This window comes from Macaca mulatta, chromosome 8 (genome assembly GCF_049350105.2).
Source record: "Macaca mulatta isolate MMU2019108-1 chromosome 8, T2T-MMU8v2.0, whole genome shotgun sequence".
NCBI lineage: Eukaryota > Metazoa > Chordata > Mammalia > Primates > Cercopithecidae > Macaca > Macaca mulatta.
The window spans coordinates 114867209-114879676 of NC_133413.1; the positions used below are offsets into that span (position 1 = coordinate 114867209).

Sequence of the window (12468 nt, forward strand, 5' to 3'; positions counted from 1 at the left end):
TTCACTAGGTTTGGCTCACTCAATGAAATGGATATATCCATCCAGATGAACTTCACTTCTATCATCTAAGCACTGCATACTCTGTCACAATACAACCTGTTCTGTCTATAGTTCTGGTACTCACATGTGCTGCTCTAACGCTGGGGTTATTGTTTATTACAACATACAATGAATATTCCTTATCCAAATTCCTTGGGACCAGAAGTATTTTGATTTTTTTTCAAATTATGGAATATGTGCAGATATATCCTTACTAGCTGAGCATCCCAAAACCAAAAATCTGAAGTGTGAAATGCTCCAATGGGCATTTCCTTTGAGTGTTATGTCGTTGCTCAAAATGTTTTGGATTTTGGAGCATTTTGATTTTTGGATTTTCAGATTTGGGATAGTCAACCTGTAATGTAACATAAAAATATAACATAATTATTTTGTTATAAATACATAATTGTTCAATAAATACTTGACATATAATATAAAATAGGTTACAATTATATAACATAAAGATGTTTCATATAAGACATTGGCCATAAGATTAGAGTACATAATATAGAAATAATAGCACCATTAGTTTCCTTTCCAAAACTTAAAGGGAGTTCACTACTTTAAAACTTTAAGTGTCTCAGAAGTAAACTCTGAAGGTAGACAATGACTTTAAAAATTATTAGCATCCTATAGTAATTTTTTTTATATAAAGAATGTACTGTCTCATATTCCCTACTCATTTTCTTTATACAAAGGATAGCTTCTTGGGTTCACACTACGTTCTATTTCTATATTCTGAAATCCTAAAAACCCTAATGTATTAATAATCAACTAAAATGTAATAAGCCTTCTTTCTTTTCTTCATTTCAAACATGGATGAAAGACATTTTTATAACACTGGTGAAAACAACTAGTGAAATTCTTCTTAGTAAATTTAGCAAGAGGTCCAGGTACCTAATTGAATAACTGTAAAATAATATTAAAATTACATAGGAAAGGTGCAAAGGACCACTTGACCTGCTACTTATTCATGTAACTTTTCTATATTTAAAAAATAATTGTAAACTTCTATCAGAGATAATTAAAATTTAACCTTTATTTCCTTTCAAATTCTTTATTTGGAAGATCTTAAACATTCTAGGATAATAAAAGCTTTATCAGACTAGATGTTCTTCCAGGAAAATTTCAAAATACCATGTTAAAATATTTAAGCCCAAAGCTGTGGTTAAAAACAAAAGCCATTTTAATTTAGTACTCGCCATTATTACAAAATGTTGTTAACTAATCTGAAAGCAAAGTTACTGCAATTTAGAAAATATGTCCCTATTTTAAAGGCCACAACCAAATTAACAGTTGTAAAAGGCATACAGGATTAGCAATGTGCTAGGCCTTCGAATATTAGAATAGAAACTATAAAACGCAAATACGTAAAAGCAAGAAAGGCTGATGACTTTGATAGAATAAAATTCTGACAGCCTAAACAATACTTAAAAACTATCTGAAGTCTATTTTATATACTCTGCTAATTTAGTTAATATGAATAAGGATTAAGAAAGGAAATTCTTAGTAAATATTCTCTCTCTCAGCTCATAGAAATGTCAGCTTTGCCTGACAAAAGATTTCAAGTCAAATGCAGAGTAGACTAAAAATCAAGGTAATCTCAGACTTCAGTTATCATTAAAAAGTAGGAATATTTGGAAGTTGTATCATTGGTAATTGGAAATACCATGTTAATCTTCCTATGTTAGAAAAAGCTTCTGCCTGAGAAAGCAGCAAGCCTTAACATCTGTTCCTATTAGCAAACAGAAAATATTTTATAAACTTCAGGCTAGTTTTTGCCTAACTATAAAGGAAAGCAAATCTCATTCTCTTATTCTTTGAAATGTCACAACTCCAGGCCATGAATCAAAAAGAAAAGAAAATGTTCCTTTTTTTTTTTAAAAGTTTGACAGAAAATAAAAGGTTGAGACTTTAACGGAAACATAATAAGAAAAAAAGTTAAGCAAGAAAAACATGATTATATTGAAAGTAAATGCAGACAACTGTGTAAATTAGTACATCTTTTTTGGAAGGCAATCTGTCAGAAAGTTTCTAGTCATTAAATTATTTATGACCTGTGATACAGTAATTTCACTTTCAGAAATGTATGCTAAGGAAATATTCTTAGAAATAAAAAAGGCTAGATATACAGTTGACCCTTGAACAACATGGGTTTGAATTGTGTGAGTTCACTTACACATGGATTGTTTTCAATAAATACACTGGAAAATTTTTTGGAGATTCGTGACAATTTGAAAAACCTTGCAGACAAATCACAGACTGGAAATTTTGAAAAAACATTAGGTATATCATGAATACATATGTATGTAAAATACTATTTTATCATTTACTACCATAAAAAATACACTAACCTATTACAAAGAGTTAGAATTTATCAAAACTTACACGAACACTTGCAGGCCACACACAGCACCATTTACATTCAAGAGAAGTATAACGATGAATACTAAATCATAACTGAATAAAATTAATTATAGGACATACTATACAACTAATAATTCTGTAGCCACCTCCCATTGCTATTTTGGTGAGCTCAATTTGCAAGTATCTGCTTAAATTGCTGTGTGATGCTGATCACCTTCATGTGAGCAGTTGGTATCTCCAGTAAATTGTGTGTCACAGTATAATGTGATCTCTGGTGGTTCTCACGTATTTTTCATTTGTTTAGTGCAATACCATAAACCCCAAATAACACCATGGGATCCATACGAAGTGCCACTAGTAATGTTGCAAGTGCTCCCAAGAAGCAAAGAAAAGTCACAACATCACAAGAAAAAGCTGAATTGCTTGATATGTACTGTAGACTGAGGTCTGCAATTGCAGCTGCCCACCTTATCAGACAGATGACTCATCTGTAAATAGATAATGTAAACTTACAGTATCAATAAATACAGTAGCATACTGTAAATGGATTTTCTCTTATGATTTTCTTAATAACATTTTCTTTTCTCTAGCTTACTTTAAGAATACAGCATTTAAGGCTGGGCACGGTGGCTCACACCTATAATACCAGCATTTTGGGAGGCCGAGGTGGGGGGATCACTTGTACTCACAAGTTCAAGACCAGCCTGGGCAACATGGCAAAACCCCATCTCTACAAAAACAAAAACTGGCTGGGCATGGTGGTGAGCACCTGTAGTCCCAGCTACTCGGGAGGCTGAGGTGGAAGGATGGCTTGAGCCCAGGAGGTGGAGGTTGCAGTGGGCTGAGATCATGCCGCTGCACTCCAGCCTGGGTGACAAAGCCAGATCCTGTATCAAAAAAAAAAAAAAAAAGAATACAGCATTTAATACATATAACGTACATAAATTTAATTTAATGTTTATGTTGTTGTTTAGATTTCCAGTCAACAGCATGCTAGTGAGTACTTAAACTTTTGGAGAATCAACAATTATACATGGTTTTTCGACTATGCAGGGTGCCCCAACTGCCATCTTGTTCAAGAGTCAACTGTATATGAATATATCTCTTGAGCAAGATCCAAATTAGGCAAAATCCATTGGAAACAACCCATTGTAATGAAGTCACGTGATGGAAATTTTATGCAGGTATTACAATAATGGATATGAAGACTAAGGGAAAAATGTACATAGTGTTAAATAGAGCAGGAGATAAAATTAGGGATAATTCAAATGCATATACAATTATTTTTAAGGTATGTACACAAAAGGACAAATAAAAAATTTAATATACTATTATTAATTATTCTAGGAAGGTAGGGTTAATGGGCGATTTTCTAATGCTTTTTTCTAAATGTTTAATGAAACTTGTATAATAAATAGAATTTGTGAAAACAAAAAACTTGATTTAGAAGTAATCAAGAATAAGGAGAACATAAATTATTTCTAGAATATCCTGATTAAAGTCAATATCATAGATTACAGAGTAATTCAGGTTAAAGCAGATATATTTTAAAAAATCAAATACATGTGTTTAATGTGTACAAGGGCTTTGTGGTAAATCAACTTGACCTAAGATATATTTCATTCTATGTAGCAGTTAAGCAGTAATTTGGTAATTTTAAACATTTCAAAAAGAAACATATAATTTAGACATTTTTTTAAAAAGTGATTAAAATAGCCTTCCTACTCTCTCGTGTATGCAGTTAAATTACTTGGCAGTTTCTGTGGTACAATTCATACTGATTTTCATATATTATTAAATTTATAAAAATACCATTTGTCTTTTCTCCTTTCTCTAATATATGAAGGGAGATTTAAAATTCTGGACCAAGAAAAGTACTAAATTTTTTAAAAAGTACAAAAATTAGATTTTATCCAATATTCTTTCCCATTATATAACAACTAGATACACACTTTTTGATAATTTAACTACAATTTCTTATGCCAACCCTGTAGCATAAGAACAAGCAAAAAGGCAAAGACTTATCTTTCCTGGCAAGGATTTGAGGAGGAAGAAGATGGAAATAAACAGAATATTAAAAACAGAACAAATTGTTCCAAGCACAAGAACCAAAACTATATTATTAATTAGAAATTAGTAATTCCCCAAAAAATTCATGAGTAAACAAAATGAAGCACTTAATACTATGCCTAATTAATAAAATAAGAAAAAGTTAATATTAAGTCATTTACTACTTACCAGATATTATAACTAGGCTTTTTACAAATTCATATTCTAACTTAATGTGTTCATTATTTGCCATAATGTGCCTTAGTACATTAAGATCATATTATAGGTACGGTTTGCACATTTACTTCTGCTATTAAGTGATAAGTTCCTTGAGACAGAATATTTTACTCACCACTTACTTCCACCCTCCTTGGCACAAGGTCCTATCAGGTGCTTGATACATGTTAAATGAATTGAATTCATTGCCAACAGGGTGACTATACAGCCTGATTTGTCCAGAACAGTTCTTGTTCTGTCACTGGTGCAGCATAATTAAAAATAATGTATTATTTCGCTTTCAAAGTGTCCTGATTTGGAAAACAAATTACCTGATAACACTAGGTGTAGACAATTAAAATTCTTTCTAAAATCATCAATATACTTTCCAAAGTGCAAACGACAATCGAGCAGGGCACTGAGCACTGGCAAATGGAGTAGCAGAGGTGAAAAGAGCAGGGGAGAGCAGAAATAGATGGTAGCATAGAATACTGAAGCATCTCACCATTTCTGTTGCTTGCTGATCTCAATAAAGGAAGCAAGTCCTGCATTTTGAGATTCTTCCAAAGGCTAGCTCTCCATTTAGATCAGCACTGAAGGGGCCCTAGTTTCTACTGGGGATGCAAGGATTTCAGAAAACTTATACTCCATTAAACATTACATCTATAGCTCCGTACTGGCCTCAGAAAAAAATGCAATGAGGCCAGGCACGGTGGCTCATGCCTGTAATGCCAGCACTTTGGGAGGCCAAGGTGGGCGGATCACTTGAAGTCAGGAGTCTCAGACCAGCCTGGCCAATGTGGTGAAACCACGTCTCTATTAAAAATACAAAAATTAGTTGGGCATGGTGGTGCATGCCTGCAGTCCCAGCTACTTGGGAGACTGGGGCAGGAGAATTGCTTCAACCCGGGAGGCAGAGGTTGTAGTGAACTGAGACTGTACTCCAGCCTGGGCAACAGATTGAGTGAGACTCCATTTCAAAAAAAACAAAAAAGGCAAAAAAAAAAAAAAAAAAAAAAAAAAGCAATGACTCTGTGTACCCAGACATACCTTTGGAGACAGCATCCACTTATTTTTAATAATATAATTCCATTTATTTTTAATAATATAATTAGAACAGATTTCATGTATTATTCTTCCCATTCTATGTTAGAAAGATTTTGTAAGATGAGACTTAGAAAAAATAAGCCATGAATAAGGTTTTACTCACTTCTGAAATGGAGTATTTTATTGACATATAAATATATTTAATTAAAACACACATTTTGTTATGGCCTGAATTGTGTTGCCTCAAAAACTCATATTTTAAAGTCTAACCCTAGTACATCAGAACGTAACTGGATTTGGAGAGACAGTCTTTACAGAGTTAAAGAGTTAAAGTTAAAATGAGGTCATATGTGTGGCCCTAATCCAATATGACTGGTGTCCTTGTAAGAGGAGGAGATCAGGACAACACACACAGAGGGGAGACTATGTGAAGAAAGTAAGACATCATTTATAAGCCAAAGAGAAAGAACTCAGAAGAAACCAACCCTGCTGACACCTGGATCTCAGAATTCTAGCCTGCAAAACAGTGAGAAAATAAATTCATGTTGTTTAAGTTACCCAGTCTGGGACATTTTGTTATGGTAGCCCTAGCAAGCTAATACTTATTTCTAAATATGCATCTGAAATTCAGAAGAAAAAAAAGATTAAAAAATGTAAAATATCTTTACTTCTGATTTCTTTCTTCAAACAGAAATTTACTGAAGGGTATTATCAATGCTCAACAAGAGCCTAGTGGTCTAATCACAAGCAAACAGCTAAAAATAAGTATAATGTAACTCTTGATTAGTTGACACAAAATTCAGAACATAGTACTGTATCTGTCCAAATTTCCAAGTTTTCATAACTTCTTATACTCTGTATTAATCTGCATAACTCAGCAAATCTGCATTTGCAAGTGATCAAAGAACATTATAAAATCATACATGGTAAGGAAATTGATTCAAAGGGTAAGAAAGACCCAATTAGATTTTAATGTAACAGAGCACAAAATGCTCAATGATATGGTGTTAGACTCCACATTGCAACTAACCTTAAAGAAACTACCTCTTTTTGAGTTTTAGTCTAGTATCACAGAATATTTACGATTATCTGGAAAAGGCTATTAAAATATTACTCTCTTTTCCAATTACACATCACTGTGAGACTGGCCTGTCTCCTAGTATGTCAAACAAAGCATGATGTTGCAAAAGACTGAGTGCAGAAACAGATATGAGAATCTAGCTATCTTCTTTTAAGCCAATCATTACTTTACAAAATTATAAAACAAAGCTGTTCTTATTGATGTTTTTTGTTTTGAAAAATATATTTTTCATAAAACTATAGTACATATTGATGTAAACATGCAATAGGTTACTGTTATTTTTAATTGAACTAATGAGTTTTAAAACAAATTCTCAGTTTTAATTTCTAACATAGTAAATATTGGTAGCTGTAGCTCACATAAACAAAAACTCTTTTAAGTCCTTGTTATAGACTGAATTGTGTCCCACCTCAAGCCCATATGTGGAAGCCCTAACTACCAATGTGACTGTATTTGGAGATACAGCCATTAAGGAGGTAACTGGGGTTAAATGAGGTCATAAGGATGGGGCCCTAATACCATAGGACTGATGTTCTTGTTAGAAGAAGATGCACAAGAGATCTCTTGCTTTCTCTGAACATTCATAGAAAAAGGGCCATGTGAAGACACAATGAGAAGGTGGCCATCTACAGGCCAGGAAAAGAGGTCTCACCAGGGACCAATCCTGCCAGCACTTTGATCTTGGACTTCCAGAACTGTGAGAAAAATTGATGTCTGTTATTCAAGCTATTCACAGTAGTATTTTGTTGTAGCAGCACACGTAGACTAAAACAGGCCTCAGTAGTTTTTAAAAGTTTATAATGCGTCTTGAGACCAAAATTTTTGAAAACTACTGAATTAAATAGTAACCATTTGGTTGTATAAATTAAAATGTTTGTAAACAAGCATACTTTATAGTTACAACTTGGAGAAGTAGTTATAATTCTCATTATTCAAAATGCAAAGAAAAAGAGAGAAGGCCATCTTTAAAATAACCTTATTGTTATTTGGTATATACAATTATGTATCATTTGAGAACATATTTTTTAAAAAGTGAAACAAACTATGAAAAAAAATTAATGCAGGCACTGAAGCACTTGCTTTGTATTTTCAGGAAACTAGGCTTGTTGATGTGTTTGACTAGAGCATACTAATCCTTAGAGTATTTCTTAAGTCTATAAACTTTCTAAATACAAAGTCAGACATAAAACAAAAGAACAAGATTTGCTTCATGTGAGGAAAAAAGAACCAAATAAATCACAAGATGACACAAAGAAGTTAATCAATGGATTGATAAATACACTAAGTGCAGTTTTAACCACACAAAACTTATCAATATAGGGAAATAATAAATGAATAGTAAGAAAACCTATTTCAATATATGCAAAAATAAATATTTTAGTTCTCCTAGTAACTGTGGTTGATATAGCAAAAATGGTAACAGAGTTGTGGAAGTGACCTATGAATAAAAATTTTAGTAGTTATAAGTCTTTAAGTAATTATAAAGTTATAAAGTAATTATAAGTTATAAAAGCCTAGATGAGTACAAAAAATACATTTACCTCAATGATGAATTTCTGAATTTCATGGACACAAGCATATTGGGTTGCTTTTTAATAGCAAATAAACTGCGTGCTCAAATACAATAGTTTTATGTAGAGTAGTACTATAATCTAAAAATCAAGCAAAAAGCTTAATTTCTAAGGCTCTAATCCTAGGGATAGCATTCAAAATCACATTTCAGTAAATTTCATTTCACATAACTTTATATGGAAAGAAAATACTAATTCAACTTGAGCTAACTTTTCCCTAGGTTCAATGTTTGTATGAAAAAATAATTATGCAGTCCGTTTGGAAAAGTATAATCAATCCATGGGCATGCAAGTATCAGTTTTATCTTATGAGAATTTCTCCATGTTCCAGTTACTTCATTCCTTATTACATGCTGCAAAAAGCAGTAATAATTTTTATAGCCAAATATCACTTCGTAAGATACCAGGTGGCTCTCAATATTTACCATATAAGTCATGCATGAAATTTAAACATTACAAAAAATGACTTACCAGTTGACACTCCTGAAATATGCACATTTTCAGAATGTTCTGCAAGAGCACCATTTCCTAAAATTAAACATAATGAATAAACTAATATCCAAGATAAAATTTTTCAGAACCTCCCTTTAAAAGAGAAACAATTACATAGTGCTCCTTTTAATATTGAGAAGCTAAAGTTTCTTATAATAATCTTCAAAACAATCCTAGGAAGCTCAAAATCATAAGAGTAATGGGGAAAACAAACATTTTGGAAATCTCAACAATGTAGTGTTATAGATAAAGGTCGAATAGATAGATCTGATCAACACCAGAAAGAATTTTCTATCAATTAATAATCAAAAGGGAAGTCAGTACTGCTACAAGAAAAAAAGAGAACACAGCTTGTTAAAAATAGCATTCCCCTAAAAGCGTGTCCAAATCAGCCACACCGTTCTAACAATCTTAAGTATTGGGAATATTTACTCCCTCAAATTAATGTAAACAATGTCTTTTCAAGTATTTGTCTTAAAATTTTGTATTTTATACATCATTAGTTCTAACTCATTAGTTGGATCTGGCATCACAACAGCTCAGAAACCGAGCAGACAGAGAAAGAATTTTCCTTGGAGTCAGGTGGGGAAGGAAGCTAGTCAGAAAAAACTTAGAAGACAAAAGCAGAATTTTCTTTCATGGTTGAGAGTGGAGAAAATAGCAAATATTATAATTAACAACTTTTTGTTTACAACTACCACACTTCTATGATTGCTTGAATATTGTATCGCACCCCCCACTCCAATGCACTAAGCTATAGGAGAACTGAATTTGTGTTTATTTGCCTCCCCCCGTAGGCACAGTTTCTGATACAGAAGAGGCGCACAAATAGCTGATAGATGAATAAATGAGGGATGTCCTGGTGATTAAAATGAAATCATGCCCATTAAGCACTTGACATAGTGCCTGGCACATAGCATTGAACAGGTGTTGATTTTTGTACCTGTGTAAAGTATATTATTATTATTACTAAAGAAAAAATAAGAGTGATAAAACAATATTTTTGGTTCAACTACAGCTATACCCTTCCAAATGAAAACATACATTATGCTTCCCTCAATTAAGAATGAAACAGTGAAAATGATGAGATACGTGGGAGGGCCATATTAAGTATACAAATAAGTGATTATATTCATTTTAAGTACTGTGCATTGATGCAAAAAAAGGCACAATTTCTTTTTCTCATTTATTGTTAAATGCCACACACATAGAATTGAAATGACTAGAAAGACTGTACCCATTTCTTTACAACACACCATTTATAAAAACAGGCAGCAGAAACAAAACATGAAACTGATTCAATAAAATACCTAACAAGGTTTGCCAAAGGTCAGTATAAACTGCCTAAATCCTTGCCACTCACGAGTAGACTAGCGGTACTGGCCACCTTGGGAGTGTGTTAGAAATGCAGAGACTCAGGCTCATTCCAGATTATGGAATCTGAATTTATATTTTAACAAGATCCTCCTGCACACTCAGTGATCTACATGCACACTAAAGTTTGAGAAGCACTGGTAAGGTTTGGGCTTAAACCTTCTACTTCTATATTATACACAGCTACAAATCATAGCTATGTACTTTGTGATAGCAACATTTCCAATATCCGGAAGATAGCATATTATGCTCAGGAGAGTTTTAATATCAGATTTTACTTTTTAAAAAAAGAGACAGGGTCTGACTATGTTGTCCAGGCTGGACTAGAACTCCTGGACTCAAGCAATCCTCCTACCTTAGCCTCCCGAGCAGCTGGGACTACAGGAGTGTACTATCACACCCAATTAAGATATATTTTAAACATGAAATTTTTCCAGTTGGGTAAACAGAGCAAAAATAGAAGGCAAAAAAGCAGCATAATGTAATATTGAAGATTGTGGATTCTGAGCTATATTGCCAGGATTCTAAAACCAGCTCCATTACTTATTTGGTGTGCAAGTTACCCAATCTCTCTGTGCCTCAATTTTATCTTTTAAAATGGAGATAATACCAACCTCATAGGGCTTAGTGAAATTCTTTATTATCAGTAAAAAAAAAAAAAAAAATCTAAAACTATTATCAACATGCACATGAATAAACAGTCTTATAATAAAATAGTCAATAAACAAATAATTATATGTGTACTAATTGGATACACATATTAAATTAAAAATGTTTCAGATGAGCAGTAAAGTATGATTTAATTTTAACTTTAAAATTATGTATGTATAGTTTATAATATGCAGATGTTAAACATGTCATGTGTATGTCTATGCATTTACATAAACACTGATGAGCCTAAGGGTATATACAAACTGTGGAGGAAAACCTCTGGAACTGGAATTAGAGAGGAAGTTTGAATTGTATACTTTAGCATTGGCCAAATTTGTTACAAACAGGCACAGATTTCTTTAAAAATTTTATTTATATTACAAAAAAAGATAAACAGGTGAACAGAATATAGTTCATCCCCATCATTCTGGATAAAAAGAAATGTGATAAATATCATGCCAATTATAACATATTAAAATTTCATTGAAGTATTAATGATTTTAAAAACTGGTTAACCCTTTAAAACAGAAAACATGATACTACTAATTTCCCATACATTTACTCTAGCTTAAAAACAATCCTATTTAGAAGTTAAAAAAAAAATCAATGATAACTTCTGTTAACATCAAAGTGATGTTTCTGCTTCTGAACATCACTTGAAGAAGTGGGCTACTTAATTTATGTGTACTGCCATTCTAAAAAATATTTTTACAAAGATGTCTTTTTTGTAAAAAAAAAACACTTTTTTACAAAAATACTTTTCAATCATTTCTAGGTTTCCAGTAGATAGCCCAAAGAAAATTGCTTTGTTAATACAAATTATATCCTCCTTAATGCCCCTCTCCCAAACCCCAAGAATATTTCATACGTACAAATATGAACACCCGCCACCAATCTTACTATGACTACAGTGTTCAAATGCAGTCATTTCAGATATTTTTTCAGACATCACCCTTTAGAGATAGCAAATACTAAAAAAAAAGTCTGATGAAACATTACTTATTTAACTACACATTAACAGCTAATTATGTAATGAAACAGTTAAGTAGATAAACCCTAAAAAAGATTTTTCAACTACGAAAAAGTTTCATTATCACCTAAATCAGAAAATAGTTTGTTATGACAATTTTTTGGTCTCACTAAACACCAACAAGTAATCAACCATTCCCATTTATTGCTCTGTAGTTTTGACTGCAATATGAGAGAGAATCGACTAAAATAGACGCTGTTTTAGGAAAGAAACTATACAACAGTGATATGGAGTTTGAGTTCTCGAGTCAGACTCCTGTAATAAAACCCCAGCTCTACTATTTATATAGTCATGAACTTCAAATGACTTCTAAGATTCAGTTTGCTCACTTATATAATGGGGATGTTATCGTAAGAGAATGTCTAAATTTATAGTCTCTGCATCCCTGTTGCTTTATTATCTTTCTGTCTTCTTTTATATATTTCTGTCCTTTTTATTTAAGAACTAAAGTTCTTAAGAATAGCTAATAAATACACCTAAGATTTGATATATATGTACCAGCCAAATCCTAAGTGCCTTACAAGAGTTCACTCAGCTAATCCTTAAAACAA

The 12468-nt window shown here is 32.4% G+C and overlaps 1 protein-coding gene across 2 annotated transcripts in view; it reads right to left on the reverse strand.

Moving 5' to 3' along the window:
• The window catches only part of LRP12 (LDL receptor related protein 12), a 91498-nt gene that overhangs the window by 31646 nt on the left and 47384 nt on the right, over positions 1-12468 (reverse strand). The window contains 1 exon segment of one of the 2 annotated variants that reach the window (NM_001261683.1): positions 8842-8898. The exons of the other annotated variant lie outside the window; for it this stretch is intronic. Coding sequence (NP_001248612.1) covers positions 8842-8898 — 57 coding nt within the window. 2 annotated transcript variants of the gene reach the window in all.